This window comes from Trichosurus vulpecula, chromosome 1 (assembly GCF_011100635.1).
Source record: "Trichosurus vulpecula isolate mTriVul1 chromosome 1, mTriVul1.pri, whole genome shotgun sequence".
Taxonomy (NCBI): domain Eukaryota; kingdom Metazoa; phylum Chordata; class Mammalia; order Diprotodontia; family Phalangeridae; genus Trichosurus; species Trichosurus vulpecula.
The window spans coordinates 236,697,344-236,719,212 of record NC_050573.1 but is presented as its reverse complement, the minus strand read 5'-3'; the positions used below and the strand labels follow the sequence as shown (position 1 = coordinate 236,719,212).

The 21,869-nt window shown below is 38.9% G+C and overlaps 1 protein-coding gene across 2 annotated transcripts in view; it reads right to left on the bottom strand.

Moving 5' to 3' along the window:
* The window catches only part of MYOM1 (myomesin 1), a 174,916-nt gene that overhangs the window by 104,787 nt on the left and 48,260 nt on the right, over positions 1–21,869 (bottom strand). For both annotated transcript variants that reach the window (XM_036760648.1, XM_036760654.1), the window contains 5 exons: positions 20,342–20,430; positions 20,106–20,168; positions 18,794–18,958; positions 15,322–15,483; positions 3,968–4,109 (listed from right to left, as the gene is read on the bottom strand). In XM_036760648.1, coding sequence (XP_036616543.1) covers positions 3,968–4,109; positions 15,322–15,483; positions 18,794–18,958; positions 20,106–20,168; positions 20,342–20,430 — 621 coding nt within the window. The remainder of the gene's footprint in view (positions 1–3,967; positions 4,110–15,321; positions 15,484–18,793; positions 18,959–20,105; positions 20,169–20,341; positions 20,431–21,869) is intronic.

Here is a 21,869-nt window from a genome sequence, read left to right as displayed (position 1 = left end):
CTATGATCCTTATTCCAAGCTAGGCCATAACAAGGCTAATCTAGTCATTCAACCTCGGGGGTTAAAATACAAAAATAGGTACTGGTAGAACATAAAATGCCATTGTGTTAAAACTGTTCTCCTTCTGCTCCCCCTCCCCCCCATTCCCTCCCCCTTCTAGTCAACATAGTAAGTCTATATGTAGCTAGTATAAAGGGGGCAATAGCAGGAAATCAGATTCTAAAGGGGAACTTGGAAGTCGCAAACAAACCATCCCAAAGATCAGAGCATTATATCCTATTATATCCTATATTAACCAAAATTCACATCCTGATAGTATGTGCTGAATCAGCAGAAACTATCTAGGTGCTTCTGTCAGGGTTCTGGTTTTGTGATACGTAAGTTCCAGCCAATATCCAGACCTCCATGACTCTGGAGCAGCAAAACATCAAAAAGGTGCTGATAACTTTGAGATGACTTTGAAATTTTACTGGTAAGTTTGAAATGATTTGGATATGTGAGATGAGCTGGAGAAGGAAACGGCAAACCACTCCAGTATTTTTGCCAAGAAAATCCCAAATGGGGTCACGAAGAGTTGGACACAACTGAAATCACTGCACAACAACAACAAATGAACTAACCCCAAGGTGGCGCAGATAAACGTTAGTTGGTTTCCCCCAAACCCTATAAAAATGAGACCTCAAACTCTTTCCCCCCCTTGCTCCCCCGACTCTTCCATTTCCATTGGGTCCCTGCTGCCTAGTGCTACCAATTCTAATCCATGGTTATGTGAGTGATATTCGCTGCCATTCCCCTTCCCCATCCTCTTCCTCACACTCTTTGCCTTCCTTCACTATCCCATCCCCCACCCCGCCATCTGCCTCTATATCCCTTCTACGGCTTATCGCTATATCCTCTATGTTTAAAGCATGATTGCCACCCCTTTTCCCACCTTCAATCATGGTCTTTCCCAGACAGAATCTAAATAATTGGGTGTGCCTACCCTCATTTGGTAATTTTGTAAATTAATGATCAATTCAGCCTTTAAAGCCAACGTTTCTAGTAAAAGATTAGAGGATTGACTTTTAAAGTGTATTCCTCTGCGTCTCCGTTCTTAGCACAGCAGATAGCTAGATCAGGAAGACATTTTCCAGAGGGCAGCAAAAGTTGAGGTGGAGCTTCTGATCCTCATTCCTCTTTTGCCTCTTTGTGCCTTAAAGGACAAAGTAGTCAAACAACTTCTCTACTTGTTTAAGTAACCAGGCCATCACATGTCATTGGAGCCAAGACCTGCTATATAAAGCACCAAGTGTGGCTGCCAGAGAAGGGAAATAAAAGAGCGTAGGGGTGAAAAGGTAAAGTTCTTGGCCACCTCATGTCAAGGGGTGAGCACAGGCTCTCAATCTCTCAACAGGCATAGTGGGGCTGGCCATCCCTCCTCGGTGACAGCCAAAATCTTACTACAATCCTTGTGACAATTTCTTGCTACTCCCTGACAGGAAAAGGAAAGAGAACCCGCTCTTATCCCAAAGAAGACACCAGCCATAAAACAGGCTCTGGGAGTAAGGAGAGAACCAGAGACTGGGGGAGGATGAGTAGAAGGGAATTCCTGTGTAGAGATAGTTGCAAAGGTCAAGAAAATGCTATGACTAAGGTAGCAGGAGGACAACATGTACATAATGTCCTTAATTCGCTAAGATAAAAGTTGGCAATTACCAATAAAGTCAGGCCAAAGGTTGCTAATACACAGTCCCTGCTGTGTATGAGAGATTCTTAACTAACTTCAAGTAACTAATTTAACTAACTTAAATTGTTTGTAGATCCACAGGTTTCAGTGATGGCAGCACTTTTTGCACATTAAGATAAAGACGGTATTTTATTTGCTTGGCATAAACCATGACATAGTCTATACATTTCTCGTAAAAAAAAAACCAATCTGAATAAATCTGGCTTTTAAAATTGTGAAAAGGGAGAAAAACAATCTTGTTATACTAAGAATCTAGTTCTGAAAAAAAAGAATCTAGTTCTGCTGTCTACATGAATCAAATTAATTAGATGATTTCTCAGGTCTTCACTTGCCCTGCATAAATACAGCTATTGTAAGATATAAGATCTATTAATAAGCTTAAAGATATCTAAGCATTTAAGATAGTAGTACTTTAATACTAACACATTTTCCCCCTTGGGGTCAAATTAATACCATGTCATGTATAAGGTTTTCTTAGCAACTATATAGTAATTATATTTAAACTACATGCATAATATGAATATAGATTTATGTGCTTATTAAACTGAGATACGGAGAGGTTAGTGCCTTCCCACAGCCACATAGCAAATAATCCAGTTCTTCTGACACCCGATCCAGATGTTTAATTTTCAAAGTGGCCTCAATTAAATGTACAGATTTATAGAATGCTTGCCAAATTACACGTCCAGCTGATGATATAACCAACTAAGTTAGTCTCTCAGTATACATGTTTTGGACATGCACCGCAGATCAGCTGGGTCCAGAATGGAATAGGAGGAAAAGAGTGGTTTGGATTTCATCTGGGAAAGTACACAGCTCTTTCTATGACTCCAAGCTGTTGCCAGAAACAAAAGCTCATCCTTTTGAATCAATATTATCCTGGCGATGTAATATGGATATGAAACATGGAAGACTGTGATATCTAAACAATCAAAATTGAGAGTCCCTTGAAGGGCACTAGAGAGACAAGTGGATATGAATTACCAATTTATTATCAATAATGACTTTGTGTAAAATACAATATCCAAGAAATGTCTGATCAGACTGCAGCAATAGTGAACAATGGAGAGCCTGTGTGCTACAGTGGTACTAGTAGAATGTTTAAAAAAAAACCAAAACCCTCAAGAAAGGCATCCAGCATGTTTAATGGATTGTTTCTTGAGGATTTATGGGAGGCTATGAATAACGGTCACATAGTATCAGGTCTTAAGGATGGTTTGTGATTGGCACTCTTTGAAGAGAGCACCTATACAGATGAGACCACCGATCTATTAAAGTAGGAGCTCTTGACCTATCTGGTGAAGTCTATAGACCCCATCTCAGAATAATTTTTAAATTCATAATTTAAAGAAATCCTAAATTTCAGTTAAAGGTTTGTGAAAATAAAAATATATGTATCTGTGCATATATGTGTATACATGAGACATGTATGTATGTGAATATGTATATATATATATATATATATATGTTTCCCATCTAAATTCATGGATCACCTTGAAATCTATCTGTAGACCATGGCAGCTAGGTGGTACAGTGTCTAGGGTTCAGGACTTGGAATCAGGAAGATCTCATTTCAAATCTTGCCTCAGGTGCTCTTTAACAAGGTGGCACAGTGGATAGAGTGCTGGACCTGGAGTCAGGAATATGTGAGCACCATTCCAGCCTCAGACACTTCCTAGCTATGTCACCCTGGGCAAGTCACTTGACATCCATCTGTCTCAGTTTCCTCATCTTTAAAATGAAGATAATAATAGCACCTACCTCCCAGGGCTGTTGTGAGAATAAGATGAGATGATAGTCATAAAATGCTTTACAAACCTTAAAAGCCCTTAAAATGCCATATGAATATTATTATCATCATTGTTATTAATTATTATTATTACTTAACCTCTCTGTGCTTCAGTTTCCTCATCTATAAAATAGCACCAGCCTCACTGAGCTCCAATAAGTTAGCATATGTAAAGTGCTTTTCAAACCTTACATCATTACATAAACATTTGCTCTCATCATTATCAACCCCAGGTTATAAACCTCTGTATTCAAATATCGAAGTAACTTGAATTGGGAATCAGAGTCAAAGTCTGTATTTAGAAAGCTTGACACTGGCTATTTAAGTAACCAAGAGGTAGTCAAATAAAAATGCTTCCCATACGGATAGCATAAGCAATTAAACATGCGTCTTCCTGACTCCCTGAGTCCTTCAAAAGGCTACAAATGACTTCATACTGAACACTGACTTACTTGTCAATGAAATAGCCCAGGATTGGGCTCCCTCCATCTACAGCAGGCTGTTTCCAAGAGATGATGACATAATCTTTGTTGGCATCTAAGCAAACCACATCTAGGGGGGAAGCGGGAGCTCCTGCGATGTCGGCATCAGCATCTATATAGGAAAGGACATCATTTCTGTTAAAGTTCTCTCCAGGTTACTCTAAATCTAACCAAAAGCATTAATTACAGCTAGGTCCATTAATGTGAATAATGAAACCCCTGAAGTGTCACATTATTCTAACTCATACTGCATATTTCCACTGGAATGGAACCAATGACCATATTTTAGATAATTATAGGGCAAATTCAAATAATAATGATAATAATAATAACAGCTAACATTTATGTAGCGTTTACTATGTGCCAGGCACTATGCTAAGCATTTTACAATTATTATCTCATTTGAGCCTCACAACAAGCCTGGGAGGTAGACGTTGTTACAGGTGAGGAAACTTGAGGCAAACAGGTTAAGTGACTTGCCCAGGATCACATAGCTAATAAATGTCTGAGGCTGGATCTGAACTCAAGTCTTCCTGCTCCAGACTCACTGTGCCACTTAGCTGCTTCTGTAGATGACCACTTCAGGGGAGTCATTGTTTATGCTAATCAAAACCCATCTGTAGTCAAAAGGCTTCTTAATATTATGGGCATTTTTTTAATGCATTAACAAATATATTGAAATTTCTTGTCTATATCCTGTCATGCCAAGTTTTAACCTTGTAGCCTTTTTACCTATGGTGGAGAGCATCCCTGAGTAAGAGCTTTTACTCTTTCTTTTCTAGGAAGAAATGCTTACTTTAAATCAACATTTCAATCTCTCTTAGAATCCATCAATAAACAAGCATTTATTAAGCACCTACTTTGTGCCACACGTTGGGGTTACAAAGACAAGAATGAAATGGTCCCTGCCCTCAAGGATCTTTCATTCTGTCAGTAGAAACATGTGTGTATATGTGTGTGTGTGTATGTGTGTGTGTGTGTGTGTGTGTGTGTGTGTGTAGTATGCACATAGATATATTCAGAATATATAAGGTGTAGAAACATAGAAACAACAACCTGATGCTGGCTTTTTTCAAGCAAGCCTTGCCTATCAAGGAAGCTTATTTTAAGACTTAAATGAACTATGAGTTTAGAGAGGATGCCTCCTCTCCAGTTGTATTTGAGATTTGCTGTGTCTGAAAGGCTCACTGTGTGGTCAACCTTTTGACAAGCTTATTTGAATCTAACCAGCTTGGTTCTTATAAAACAGACCATAACCAGGCCATAATTGAAGTCTTTCCACCTTAGCAAAGCCCACCAAATATTGTACTCTGGAATAACACTCAGTGCCTTATAGTTACTGTTGTACTATAACAATGTACTGGTAATGTAGGACTTCAGTGGAGGCCGGAAAGTATTCAAGTAAATGAAAAGAATTCCTATTGGTCAATACAAGTTGAGACATGCCTCAGAGTTGGATACAGTTTTGTAATTTTGATAACTCAGATGATAGAAATAAAAAAGGCAACTAAAACAAATAACCCTACCATGCCTTCTGGAAGCATATGCAAACCAGGCTTTTGAACCTTGGAATTTTACCTATCCCTAAGGTTGACATTTTGATTTTGGAAGATACACACATACATACATACACATACACACACATATGTTTAAATAAAATGTTTAAAAGCCAAGAATGGTTAAGAAAAGAGTTTTGTTCTGAAGCAATACCAACATCTAAGCTTATCTGACCTGATTATAGCAAAAGTCTAGGACTGTACTTGGGCCTGTGACTGTTTATGAAATAGGATACTCCTGCATAGGGGCTTACTCAGTGCCATGAGTCCTGGCTCAGTTGAGGTCATGAGCTAGGATTGTGTTTTCAGGGGAAGAGGAAATAGAAACGAAAACTTGTAACCTTTCCAAAGAGTCTATGCAAAAAGCTTCAAGTCTTGAAGTTGGCTTCTCTGGGGACCCGTAGCCCTTTTGCCAGTTTGTCCTGGCAATTCCCTCTACAAGCTACAAGGAGCTAAGACACCAAGGAGCCACACACTCAAGAGAGAACAATCTTAGCTAAGCAAACATTTTCTTTTCCTCAGATCTCTTTGCATTTGAGTGACTTTTTCTAAGTTGGGAAGATGTTTCATAACAATACAGAAATGTTCAAACCACAGGATATTAGAGAGGGTCCTAGTGGAAAGACAGTAACATGGAAAATCAGGAAAAATTAAATTCAACTTCTAGGCTGCAACTTGCCACTTCCCAGTCATGTGACTGTGGCAAATTACTTAACTTCTCTGAGACTTAGTCCCCTCATCTGTAAAACAAGGTGGATGAGCTCCAAGATTCCTCCCATCTCTGAAAGTCTCTGATCTAGTCCAATCCCATCATTTTACACATGAAGAAAATAAAGCAAAGTTTCAAATCAAGTTCATGTCAGAACCATGACTGAAATCTCTGTCTCTTTCCTCCCAGTTCTTTGCTTTTTTATTTATATTTCACTATCATTCTAAGTTCAATACAGCGGAGCCATCTCCAGTTGTCCTGATGTATTTGCCACTGGACCCAGATGGCTCTGGAGCAGAAAGTTGAGGTTGGTGGCTTTGCACAGCCCTGCCTCACTTAAATCCAATTCACTTGCAAGTCATTGCATCACCTTCCTGATGTCATGGTTCTCTTTGAGGACAAAGGACAAACATCAATATTCTAGTACTTTGTCTGAAGACGGTAGGCATACAACAAAAACCTGTCAAATGAATGAATTCAATCCATTTCATAGGAGATATGGTGCCTCTCTCTATCTACTATGTAATGAAGTCAAGTCTTGCCTCTAACACATACTGGCCAAGTGTCCCGGAGCAAATCCCAACCTCGCAGTGCTTAACTAGAGAAGGCCATTTGGCAGCCCAGCTCAGGCCTAGAAACTAATGTAACCAGCGCATTACCTTAAAAATCACCAGATTCTTGGCTTCTCTTTGTGTGTTTGTACACACATACTCTCACACTCATTCATGCTCTCATATACCTTCTCTCCCCACACCCAATGTACTTGCTGCCCTCCTAGGGTAAATCCACCTTCTTGTTTATCATTTTTCCTCAATATAATCAAGTGCTAATGTAAAGTTTCTCAAACATACACCCTTGTTGTTCCTCTCTGGCTCAACGGCAAAGGCATTATACCCATTTTCATACTCTAATATATACCCAGTTATACAAGCTAATAGTTTTTAATTCATTTTTTCTCTCAAGTACCTTTTAATTATAAGACAAATGATATATATTATATTAGGAACTGACAATTTTTGTAGGTAAGCTCAAAAATGAGTAGTTTGACTATAGGAGTACTGAGGTACAAATGGAATATTTTGGATTTCAGATAATTATAGAGAAACGCACATATTTCAGATATTTGCAATCCAGAAATTCCCGATGAAAATGTTAAAATGGTCATCTGAGACACAAAATATCTATTTCTTTCACTCTAATATTCTGAGTTGAAAAGGTGTCAATTTGTATTGGTAAAGGGAGTTTCTTCACCTGGGAATTACACCTTACACCAATTAAATTATAGATTCAATGTATATCTTTCCCATAATATTTCTTGCCCAAGGAATGAGCTAGAACTTGTCCTAGTTAAATTTCTCAAGGTTAAGGCTATAGTTAGATGACTGTGACAGCGGTGGAGTTTAAATAACCTGCCAGAAAATAACATCCCTGCAAATGTGATAGTTCTTAATACCATAGATTAGGAGTATACATTCTTCATGAGGGAGAGCTAATTTTTCCTGAAAATTTGAGATTGCTGGAGGGTAGAGCAAGGATTGTTAAATTTGAAGTCCCTAATGTTACCACAATCATAAAGACAAATCAATTGATCTGTGGAACAGAAAGAAAGCAATAACTGTCAAAAGCACCAACAATACAGATACAGATACAGGTATAGATGATATAGATATATCTATACTGATATAGATATAGGTATAGATTTAGATTATATCTATATATTATATATGTTATATAGACATATAACATGAATAGATTTATCTATACAACACATATAGCTATTACATAGATATCTAAATCTACACCTATATCTACATCAATATAGATATATCTATATGATCAATATAGATATATCTATGCCTATACGTATATATAGATATAATAGATATTGATATAGGTATAGATGTTGACATAGATACAGATCTAGATGCATAGATAGGTATAGATAGATATAGGTATAGTTATCAATTCAGATACAGATCTAAATATAGATACAAATGATATAGCTATGGTTATATCTATGTTGATATAGATGTATAGATATAGAGGTATGGATATAGATTTTGTAAATATGATAGATATGGATATAAATATAAATGTAAATGATATAGATAGTGTAGATAGGTTTCTGGGTTGAAGTTGGTATGGAGTTGACTAATTTGACAATAGGGCCAGATGAATAGTAGTTGAGTTAAGGACTCACGAAGTTTATGTGGTTAAAACTGCATTAATAATGGTGGTTTAGGAGAAACATTTCAAGTGGAAGAGCTGGGTAATGGGGAACAATGTAAATTAAGGATTCTCATTCTATTTCACTCCAGCATGTCTAATTATTTTGTTACTACTAGTCATTATTATCATCATCATTATGTAGTGCTTAAGTATATTATGTGTATTATCTCATTTGGCCCTCCCAACAACTCTTACCAGGCAGGTGCCATTATCTCCTTTTTACATATGAGGAAACCAAGGCTCAGAATGATTATTGACTTGCCCAGGGTCACACAGCTAGTAAGAATCTAACATGGGATTCAAACTCAAGTCTTTTTGATTCTAAGTCCATCACTGTACCCACAGCTCATTTCCAGTTACAAGGCTAGGTCTCCAACAACTTACTTCCTATCTGCCATAAAGACTAGTCCTTTAATGTTGATATACTGCCACCAAGTGGCTGGTGGTTCCAAGAATATGGCTTTATTGATTTGAATGGCCAAGCTTCCCACAGGTGTGATGAACAGAGAAAAAGATTAGCATGCTCTGGAACAGCATCCTGCTTTCCCCATTTAAAAAAAAAAAAGAATATCAAGCGAAGGAACTGGGTGACAACAGAATTAACTAATTAATTAGGAATTCTAGTTCTATATCACTATTGCATAACTACCACTATTACCAATAATTTATATATAGTGCTATATATTATATTATATAGTTTATTTATATAGTTTATATAGTGCTTTATGTATGCTATCTCCAACACAGTCTGATCTCCAATACAGACTGGTTTCTTTCAAAATAATTTGGAATCACTAAAATCTCACCCTATACCACAATTTATCTTTTTATAACACATTAAATAAAATACAACGTTTTTAAACAAAGAAACCAAAAACCCGTGATTTCAGCAGAGTGCCATATTTGTTTAAAGTCTTTCTCAAATTTCCTGGCTCTTAAAGCCATTCATAGGCAGGTCCCTTCCGACTTTTCCAGGCTTCTTAATTCTTACTCCTCTCCACCTACTCTAACATCCAGTGACACTGGGTTCTTTGTTGTGTCTGACACAAGAAACTCCAAGCTTGGAATCCTCTCCTTTCTCATCTCTGCCTCTTAGCTTCTCTGACTTCATTTAAGAATTAGATAAAACCACCCCTTCTATAAGAAGTCTTGCATTAAGATCCTCCCTAGTATAAGTGTTTTACCTCTGAGATTATCTCTAATCTATCCAGTATACCTTGTTAGGACACAATTGTTTGCATTTTGTGCATTAGAACAAGGCTGTCCAAAATACGGCTGCAGGCTGCATGTGGCCCACAGTGCGATTTTATGTGGCTTTTAATTTTCACGAGCGACAAAATAAAATAATAATTTGCATGGAATGGGTATTAGACTGTTTAATTCCATCACTAATAAATATTCTCGTTGATGCTAATTTTCTTTGGTATTTTTAAGCAGTATTATGGATGGAACATATCGCTTGAAATTTTCAGTCGATCTGTGGGATGCATTCTGTCTGTACCATGCAGACTAGTCAGTATGCACCTACCTTTATACTGTTGTGTTGTTGCTTTGCTGTTTTGTGTTTGCTTTTGCACTTTGTGCCTTCGCCTGTCATATTGATGACCCATGTTCCCCCACTTTCTATTAGTGCACTATATTTTTTATTCTTGTGCAGTCCTCAAATAATTATTTTATTTCAATGTGGCCCTGCATTAGAATACAAACTCCTTGAGGATAGGGTTGCTTTTGTCTTTCTCTGTATCTCCTTCTCTCCTCCCTTTAATATAGTTCCTGGCACATAATAAGTACTAAATAGATGCTTGTTATTATTGCTCTATTGTTTTGAGGACTCAGTGGAGCTACGCTAAAAGAAAAGATTGCAATTTGTTGTCAGGTGACTTTTTGGACACAGTCATGGCTTATTAATTTGCCATATCCACTGTAGGTTCAAACAAAGCTGCATATCATTTGGGAGATTGAAGAGGTCAGCAGCAGCAGCACTCCACCCCCAGCCACCATCCTCCCTCCCCTCCCACCCCACTGGGAAGATTAGGAAATAGGGGACTTTGTGTCCTAGCTTTAATGGTCACAGAAGCTCCTCACTGTCTAATGGCAAAAAATTGTTCTGGGTTCTTTGCAGCTGCTCCAGAACCCTTTCTTGACCTGCCTTGTTTCCTATGTTGCTTATTTACTGCTTTGGCCCATGACTCTGATATTCATCTCTCCTCTTGGAGCCTGCTATTGCCCAACTCTGCAGCCCACTTCCCTTCCTTATACAGACATCCCTTTCTGTCTCTGGTGCTTTCAGAATTTGTTTTTGCTCATGTCTTTGCTACAGACAAATCCGGGCTTTTGCCCTGACCCAGGTCTGTTGTCAGTCAACAGGTCTCCAGTCCACAGGACTACATAGAGAGACTTCTTAACCTGAACCCTAGAGAACTTTTAGCTACCCTATTCTGTGAGCCCTGCCCCTGCATGGTGCATAGATGGGCAGGACTTTAGGTAGGGAAAAGAAATAATTGGAGATGTTTAGGAATTACAGATGTGAATCTGAATTGCCCACGTGCATCTAGTCTTTTGGCTTTTCCAAAGACCAATTGGTTAATGACAAGTAGAAGTAGTGTGCATAAGCTCATGCTGCTGACACACACATATAGTACTGATGAATGTTAATCGTTTAAACTATAAACCATGAAACTTTCCTATGAGTACCACTAAAATTGTAAAATCTCAGACAAGCAAACATGAAACAATTAGATATTCTTATATATTCAGTAGTCGAACAGGAATTCTCAGATGCAGCTCATGGTAGCTCAGTAGCTATTTTGTAACTGACAAAAATATACAAGTTAAAAGCAAATTTAGTCCCATTTTATGTCAGGGAGTGAATGATTTAGATAGATTGTCTCATGCAGCTCATTAGTTACAAAGTTTTAGAAAATTAACTAACTCAAAATAAATCCTATGTAGCGAAAAACTTGTATCAAAGCCTTATTCTTTTTGCTAAATTTACAATTAATGTGACTATTGAAACTTTGGGTTGTTTGTGCCTTGAGTTACTTGTATTAGCATCTAGCAAAAATAAGCAAGATACTCTTTTTAGAATCATTATGGAACCAATGAGCATATGACTGCTTCCATTTTTTCCTCTTTTGTGGGTTTGCAAACTCATGTTCATGGCTTCACTTCAAATTTCCACAATTCCTGTCTTACTTTTATTCTGCACACAGTACAGGCCAGGCTGTTGTCAGTACCTGTGAAGTTTGGCCTGCCTTGGCACCATTTTTGTTGTGGTCACAGATCCAAGAAAACAAGAGTGTTTGGAATTAGTAGCATAAGCCTCAGCTGCCTTAAACAGCTGAGCCAGATTTAGTATTAATGAAAAATAATAGGCTAGAGTATTTTTTAAGGAAGAAAAAAATGTTTTTGGAAACATCCTATGAAGATAGAAGACAATTGGCTAGCTTTTTTGCAATTGAGGAAGATACTTTGGCATAAACTAGGCATTTTAGAGGAAATGGAAACTTTGGGGAAATGGTGAGGCAGGAAATTCTGGCAAGGCAGAGAAGCAGAACATGGTACAAGTCCTGAAGTCAGAACAAATAGAGGAAAGAAGAGAAAAGAAGGGGTGAAAGGTGGCTGGAATTTGGATTTCCATGTAAGACCTCCCCTCCTCAGACAACAGCTGAGGACAGTTTCTCTTTGAAGTAGGGTTTTAGCAAGAATATGCTAATGAAGATACCATGCTGCCAAGCAAGCAAACAAGTAATATCATGTCATGAGAAAGAATGGAAAAGCCTGCTTAGGCTTAGTCCACCATTAGCCACGAGAGTCAACCACAAGAGCTAACAACAGTCATAGAGAACTGAGAATCTCAGTTACAGCAATTACAAAAGGCAAGAGGAATTTTCCAGTGACCCATGCAGAGTATACTGTGTTTTTATTTTTACCAGTGTTAGAAATAAATCTGATGAGGATGAAAAGAGTTATCAAAATAAAATAACATGGATGAGCCCATAAGGAACTCACTAAACAACTTAGATTTTCAAAATATATGTATAGAAGATGAAAACGGAATTGTTGAACTATCTGACAAGTCCACTGACAATCTAGAGCTGTGAACTGGTCCAACGATTCTGGAAAACCATATGGAATTATGCAAAGAAACTGACTAAAATGTCCATATCTTTGACTCAGTGATTGAGAGGGAAAGACAATGAGTTATATTTTGGACATGTTGAGCTTGAGATGCCTATAAAAATATCCAGTTTGAGATGTGGGGCTGGAGAGAGAGTAGGATTGGATATTTAGATCAGGAAATCACCTGTATAGCCATGATAATTGAACCCATAGGAGCTGATGAAACCACCAAGCAAGATATAGAAGGAGAGGAGACTAGGGCCCAGGATAGATCCTTGGGAGACAACCATGGTTAGCAGATATGACCTGGATGAAGATCTAGCAAAGCAGATTGAAAAAGAATGGCCAGATAGGTAGAAAAGAACCAAGTGAAAAGAGGGTCAGGAAAACCTTGAGGGGACAATATCTAGGAGAAGAAAGTGATTGACAGTTTCAAAGGCTCTGGAGATGTTAAGAAGGATGAGGATTGAGAAAAGTTTTAAAGGTATGACCACTCCTGTGTGCGGTTGAGGTAGAGTGGAGACAGAGTTCATGGGAGTTGAACAAGTCAAGGAACTGGAAAGTCAGGTAATTAGAAGGGGTAGGACTATGATCCAGGTTACAAACTTTTTTGGAAGGAGAGGGAATGAACTGGAGATCCCTAGATATCGGCAATAAGGATCTGGAAGTAAACTTTAAGGTGGTGAGTGATGGTGGGAAAGAGCAGTCTGAAAGTGACATTTTGGAGCCAGGAGGTTACCAAATCCTTCTTCTAATTCTATGTGTTAGGGAATGTGTCAGAAATAGCTGTCAACCTTGGAGAGTGCCAAGAAGTATAATGTCTGCAAAAGAAAGCTAAGTTTCAGGGAGCCCCAGAAGATGGAAGGAATGTGAGAGGTAGAGATCTAGGATCAATGGAAGATTAATAATAGAGGATTTCAAAAGGACACAGTACAAAGGGAAGAGACAATAGGTTAGGTACTGGAGAGGGCTAGGGTTGAGTTTCTTTTGGGGCTGAGGTGGTAGCTATCAGAACCTACTGCCTTCCTTAGATGATCCTAAGTTTACTATGTGGAGAGAATGAGAAAGCAGCACTGTCATGTACTTCTTTCTTTTTCCCAATTGTTTCAAAAAATTTTTTAATTTATGGAATAACATAAGCATTTACATAATGTAGTATAATAAAAAAGATGATTGCACATGAAACTGCAAATCTATGTTTCAACAATCTGGCTAGCAGCTGTTGTGGGGGTGAAAGACCAACACAAGCCCAACAACAAGCACGCTATCAGCATACTGTGAAAGCCCAGGTTCTTTTGATCTGCTTTTGTAAGGAAAGCAACGTTAAGGGGTTGACAAGCTTACTGTAATTCAGCATACAGACATCATTCACTTAGTTCAGGGGAAAAAGCCTGAACTTTGGAGCAAATACAAACAAATTACAAACATCAACAGACAGACCAAATACAATTCATAGTTACCAACATCTAGGTTCAGCCCGGGAGCTCATAACAAGGGCTGGCCCAGAGTCACAAGCGCCACCATGGCTATGGGTAAGAGCTCCGAAAAAGAGAAAGCCAACCCCTGGTTTTACATCTTTTTCAGGGTCAGGAGTGAGTCACACATGCGACTCACCCACGTGACCTAGAATTGTCATAAAGAGGCAACTTAAACCCACATGGTCTAAAAGCCTCTGATGTCCCAAACATGCCACTCAAACCCATGTAAACTAGGCCCTCCCCTGAGGCAAGGAGGTCACCAAGGACTCCTAATCTAATCAAGGAAACAAAGGCCAAACTCTTCGAGGGCACTTGGTTGAACTGAGTGCTAAGAGCCCATTTTGTTTACCAACACAATCTATTATGTATAATTTGCTCTTCCTTTGCGTAAATTTTTCTTTTTTTCATCCCTGCCTCCCCTCCCTAGAGATGGCTACCATTAGACACAAATAGGGGTGTGTGTGTGTGTGTGTGTGTGTGCGCGTGTGTGTGTGAAATTATTCTATACATACTTCTATATATCAGTTCTTTTTCTGGATGCTTACAGAATCTTTCTTCATATATTCTTTATAGTTAATTTGGGTATTCATAGTAGTCAATATATCTTATTCACTCAAAGTTGTTCTTAAAATAATATTGCTGTTACTGTATACAGTGGATAGATGGGACCCAGGAGAATAACAGGAAGGACATGAAACACTGTTGGGTGGCAACTGGTCTGGTAAGGGGAAGGAAAGAAGGGCAAAGATGTGGCTCTCTTGGGGGGGGGGGTGTGTGTGAAATCTAATTCTGCCTCCCAGATGTTGGTACCTGGGGCAAAGACTCAGCTGTTCGATGTTAATTCTGGCTCAGGATGGAAGAATTTGTTGTAGCATTTACAAGCTAAGACTTCTGTTTTCTTCTTAGTACTCATTATATCACCACTGAACCTATAGAGAGCTGAACTAGTAATATAACTACTAGTTAGTTGGTGGATAAGGAAGGCTATGATAAAAGCCATAAGAATCCACCTTTGGGCAGTGACTCAGGGGCTTTCCATAGGTGATAGTTCGTCAAGTAACTGCACTAGTGGCTTGCATTGCAAAAGTCTTTCCACCTTTCTCATGTTCACATGTCCTGGTAGTATTTTCAAAGAGCTCCTTAAAATAGACCATCACCAGAATTCTACTGTAGATTTGAACATATGCAAATTGCACTGAGATCAGCAGCATTAACATTATCATCTCTTACCTCGAACAAAGACATATGCACTGTATTGCTCATAATATTCTCCCATCCGCACACGGAGGGTGTAGAGCCCTTCATCCTCTTTATTGAGATGGGAAAAGGTCAATGTTGCTCGATCCCCACTCCATTGTGTTTGGACCCATTTTGATGGAGAGACAAGTGTCCCTGAAAAACAAGAATGCAAGCAGAAGAGCTGATTTCTTTATGGTCACACACTATTGGGTTTCTACAAGAATTCCCTAGGGAGAAGAAGACTCCAGGTATGGAATACTGCATGTCCTATCAGACCTAGTTGATGTACAGCTGACTCATCTCCCTGAGACTTTCTCTACTATGCCATAGAAAACTCTTCACCCTAGAAGCTCATTCTACCAGAGAACCTTGGCAGGGAGAATGGCAAAAATCTAACACATCTAGCCTTCGGGCAATGGGGGTCAGGGTGGTCAGCATTACATATTCTGTGACAGTACCTTCATGTGTAATTCTTAATAAATGGTAGTTACTTGGTTGGTTGATTAATTGATTGAATGAGTCTTTAACATCCTTCTTGCCCAGCCAGAATAAGTTTCTAAGAATTTCACAGAAATCTCCAAAGGTAAAAAGTTTTCATACTTTAAAGTTAGAGAAAATGGGCCAGTGCTATGTTCTTCAGATCTTCTATTTCCCATCATTACCTTGATCACTGAACCATCTGATAGGCTCAGAGTATCCATGGGACTCTCTTGGGTCTGCTCTCACCTACATGCAAATTGAATTGGGTAGGGAGGACATTTTCCTGAAAGCCAATAATTTTTTCTCTCTCTAAACTGAAAGTAGAGAAAGCCAACATGAGCAGGTGGGAATTGTCCATTAGCTTCTTTCACTGACTAGTAGAGAAATGTCCTCATGTTTTTAAATGTGATTTGTGATACATGTTTTAGACATTAATCCTGAAGTTTGAATTAAATCACATGCTTTGATAACAATATTTTTCTACATAATTTTTTAGACTTCAAAGAATTTGTCATAAAATGATTTAGAAAAATGAAATCCTTACTTTCTTCTAGGCCTGAAACACTATGGCATTAGGTGATTATTTAAAGCAGTGGTATCAAACTCAAATAGAAAGGATCCTTGAAAGCCCCATATTGACTTAGAAAATGACCAATTACCAATAGCTATATTGTATTGTATTTTTATTTATTTGTTAAACATTTTCCAATTACATTTTAATCTGGTTCAGGCCACACTAGCGAGTTTTACTGGTTGCTTGTAGCCTACTGGTCACACATTTGATGCCTCTGAAAAGACATAGTTAGAAGAAAACACTTGAAAGAGTTTTTTTTTCTGTTTTTCTTATGGCCTAAGGTATGTGAGCAGAAGGAAAAGACAGTTTTATTTTTTGCTGACCCTGAGCCATCTTTTACAGTCATATATTGCACACAGACTATAGGAATGATTCAGATGCAATGACTAAGACAGTGGTAAATTTGAATAAAACTAAAGCAGTCTGAAATCTTTTCTTAATCTATCTTCATGCTGATTAATTGATATATCCTTTATTTTAATAATCCACAAAAAATCAGATTTTAAAAATCAATTTCTTAAAAATAACCTAAAAATAAGAAAACTACTATATCAAATCAAATTAAATTATAAAAAGAATACATTTATACTTCTTTCCACTTATTACTTGGTGATCTACAAAACTCCCCCAGATTATAGCAATATATTATTAAAATGTTGGTATTCATCAATCCACACTGTATCAGAGTGAGACTAGGGAATTCTAGACCACACCAATTTGGTTATGTCAGTGCCTCAAGGATCTGCCACCTCATGCAGCAGAGCGAGCTAAACCATAACTTTCACAATTCATTTTGTAATGTCTGGTTTATAGTTATCATAACTGCAAGAGTCAGCCTTCCTTTGTAAATACAAATGAATTGATATCACTTGCTGGGGATGGAGGGAGAGAGAGACAGACAGAGAGACAGATAGAGAGACAGAGAGACAGATAGAGAGACAGAGACAAAGAAAGAGAGAGAGACAGAGTAAGACAGAGAGAGAGACAGAGAAAGAGAAAAGAAAGATGTGTGTGTACATATATATGTATGCATATGCGTGTCTTCATTCATAATTGCTTTCTGGCTTATCTCATGGATGCAAATATTTCATTTCATAAATGTAAGATACTCTAGAAGTACTGGACAAAGGAACATAACGTAAATCTTTTTATTGTACCTATAGCATATTTTAGAGTCTGGCATATGAGATAGGAGAATGAGTTAAATCAGAAAGTTAGGTCATGTAAGAACTTACTGTCACCCTTCCTTTGTGTTTTATCATGAAGCCTGTTAAGAACTTATGGCCACTTATATAAGGGAAGATCCCCTAGATTCTGGGAAAGTTTTTCATAGTCCAGACAAGGTTCTGAGAGCAGATTCCTAACTTTATAAGAACTAGTGAATTAGCTACAGGGTGAGTAAAACTCTCTTTGCCTTTCCTTTTCTCCCTTCTTTGCTCCCTCAACCAATTACAATGCTCAAAGATTTCCAAGTATAGTCTGGAAGGAGGAGTAACACAATACCTTTTATCTCCACTAATCATCCTGTCCTATAGGCATCCTTGGGCAAATGAGGAAGATTGGGGAAAACACCACTGACACACATCAGAGGTGAGACCTTTGCGAAATAAAAAGGGAAAACTAGAAAGCCACAATTGCTGCAATCCTGACCCCCAGGGTGAGTTTGCCATTGCCCTTTTCCTTCTCCTCAGGGGTACAACCTAACCCTAATTCTAAGCTTATTTCACTCAAGGGCCAACGGTAATGATTACTCCTGGGCACACCAGGCTCACGCTCTATGTATTCCTACAATCATTGAACAGAGTTATTTCTGGAGCAATATTTATCAAGGAGAGAGGTTACACAGTGAAGTGGATAGAGAACTGGCCTGGGAGTCAGAAGAACTGGATTCAAGTTCTGCCTTTCACACCTACTAGCTGGGTGACCAAGTTACTGATCTGTATCAGGAAGAAGTTTCCATACCAGAGGTTCCTTATACTGATGAAATCACAGCTTTTGACACCTCCTATAGATCTCACACAAAAAACCTTTCAAGGACTCTTCTTTGATTTTAATAGAAAACACTTTGTTGGCAACCTAAAGAGAATTTAAAAAAAATTCTAGAAAAACAGACCTGGATTATAGTGGTAGTTACTCACAGGAAAGGAGATGGGAGTAATTCCTTAAGTCCCTGACTCATTTATCAGACCTGTCAGCTCTACAAAGTCTGTGAGTTTAGACTTGGAGCCAAATAAGGTTAGGTTTGTAACAAATGCTCAGGCATACTCTCACCTTGTCCATTCCTCATTTTAAGCTACTGCCTTTTCTCTGGGGCTGCTCTCATGCTGTGAGGCCACACCTTGAAAACCAGCATTGACTTACCTGCTTATGAAGAAGTGCTAAAGAGACATAATCAGGATTTATACTCACCATTTCTGAGCCACTGAACTTCTGGCTGGAAGTGTTTAATGTCAGGGCTAATAACAACACGGCAGCCCAGACTCATTGTCTCACCCTCTCTTCCAAAAGATACATCGAACTTGTCATCAAAGTGGATTTCAAACTTGGAAGCAAAGCCATATGGGGTGACACCAACTGAGCCAAAATGACAATGAAAAAACAACAAAAAAAACTCAGTCATTTATTTTGTCCAAATGAAATCAAGAATTATAATAGGAGAGGAACAAAGGAGTCAGGGCAGCTTTTGATAAGACTGATAGAATTACTTGTTTGGAGGGGAAGCAAATTTCAAAGGCTCACTAGACACCAACATCCCAAAGATCAGAGGACCATAGATGTAGAGCCAGAAGGTTCCTCGAGGCCATCAAGTCCATCCTTTAACATTAAACAAAAAAAAACAGAAACCATCCAGCATTCGTCTGGGGGCAGTATGGCTAGAGAGCTGGTCTTGAAGCCAAGAAGACTTCAAGTTCCACCTTTAACGTGTTCTAGCTAACTGACCCTGGGCAAGTGACTTAACCTCTCAATGCCCCTATGCAATGCTCCAAAACAATATGTCACAAAGAAGATGCTGTTCTTCACTGATAGAGGTAGTTTTCTCACCTGGGAGCTCCTGTACCAATAAAATCACAGATCCAGTTTCTATCTCTATACATCTAACTACAGGGAAATCCTTTAAAAAAAGTCATAGTATACCATAGATTCAGATATACTGTAGGCCGAATAATCCCTATCACCACCCATGTCTCTGTCTCTGTCTCTGTCCCTGTCTCTCTTCCCCACCCCTCTAGCTGGAAGTACAGTAACTATTCAGTAATTTACCCTTCCTTAGGGAGCCAGGTGGCTCCTGGGGGGCTCCTGGTATTGATGCCACATGTAGTGTGGACACCCAATTGGCATAGCCCTACTGAAGCTCACAATTATCACACTCAAGTCATGCACCAGCCTCAACCTCCTCAGCAAAAGTCACAGGGATTACAGATGTGCGCCACCATGGCCGACCATCACTCACTACAATGCAGCCAAGCTCTGAAGGGGATGTTCTTTTTGCCTTCCAACACTACCAGAGTTATAATGGAATTCTGCTGACCTTGGAGAAAGCAAGAAACCAACCAACAAAATCTCAACAAATAAAAGCCATAGACATCCGATGATAATAGTGCCAAGGGCTCAATTCAATGTGGGATTTAGCAATCATATCCCTTTTGAAAACTCTGAGCTACCAGTTTACTTTTAGGGTTTTGGATGAATTTTAAATGAAGGAGAAATTGAGCAAACTTACAGCTGAGGGGCATGGTGGAAACTCCAGCATGGAAACGAGTCTCATCATACTCTCCTTTGTATCCTGGAGGAGACAGGAGAAAAGAAGGAAGATGACTCATGTCCTTTCACCACCACCACCATGCACTTTTCATTTTATCACCAGGAAAAAATGCAATGCATATGTGCAGACGTACATGTATGCATATAGGCATATATGTTGATAAGCAACTGAAATAAAAAATCTGGCAAACCTACTCTTTACCACGATGGAAGCATAAGCTGAGAGCTCTCCTTTAACATTCATAGCAGAAGCCCGATACTGAGCAGTGTCTTCAAAATCACATCTGAAAGAACATTGCACAAATGATTAGCCATAATATCAATACTCCTCTTAATTACTAGCTTTGAGATTAAAGAGCTCTTTGTTAACACAGAGAAATTACAAATGGGAGTCTAACAAATGGCTGGGGGTGGTGGTGGTGGTATTAAGGCTACTATCTTAGAGCCAGCTAATCAAGAGACTTTATGAAGTTAAAAGGATGTTATATTCATTGTAAGGATGGCACCCAGGAGTAGGGAATGGGTGATGAAGAGTCTTGCTTCAGTAGCTGCATATCATTGCTTCTTGAAGGCAAAATGGGACTGTCCTAGCATGCATTGGGTTCTTTGCTCGGTGGCCCCTGAGCATCCTCACAGAGAAGCAGAAAGATAAAGCAGTAGTGACTAACACTAAGCCCAGCTGAAACCAGATTAAGTTCAACGGTTACATTCTCTTGAAGTTCTGCCATCCAGATTTCACTTCAATGTTGTACTTTATACTTTGTTAAAAGACAGAGGAAGAAGTTTTCTCTATCCTTAACTGAATGACTAGGGATTTCTTTTGGAAAGCCAAGACAGGCCCAAAGCCCAAAAGCCACACTAGCCCTGGGAAAAATTCCTCGGAAAAGACTATCTGACTCTAATCCTAGCCTTTGCTACCCTGAGAATGACATTTTCCTTTTCCTCTATTCACCCCTAGTCATCCAAGTTGTCATCAGGTAGTCACCCTGAAAAGATCTCTGATTCTCCTCACTCTCAGACACCCACGCCCCAAAAAGTGAAGACCCCACAAGGAGGCTGGAAGGCCACAAGGAAAATAACCAGCTATATCCCCACATGCATTCTCCTGAGTTATCTGTCACCCCTAGAAAAACTCCAGACTCTGCTTGGCCTAGATAAAGAGTATAGAGAGTGTGTATATCTATATTTATATCTGTATCTATATCTAGAGAGAGAAAGAGAGTATATATATAGAGTATTTATATATTATACATATAATATATATTTATGTATGTGTAATGCATATATATGTATATATATCTATATATAGAGAGAGAGAAAGAGAGAGTGAGAGAGAGAGAGAGAGAGAGAGAGAGAGAGAAAGAGAGAGAGAGAGAGAGAGGGAGAGAGAAACAGAGAGAGAAAGAGAGAGAGAACACAGTATAAAGCAAGACTCTGAAAGGCAGTCCATGTTGAAGCCCAGGAAGATGATACTCATGAGCCAACAGCAGGCAGCAGGGACACCTCTTCTTTCCATCCAATCCCAGAGCTGGGACTAGAGAGCTCCCCTCTGGCCCTCGGGCTCCCTTTCCCCTGACTACATAAGCAGCAGGGGAAAGAACACAACACACCCCAACCATACACCGGTTTTGATTCTGCCCCAACATTTCTGCATCCCTTCAGAGAAGCAGAACTTGCCAGAGCCTTGTGAATATTTAGATGGGAGAAGAATGAACTGGTTCAG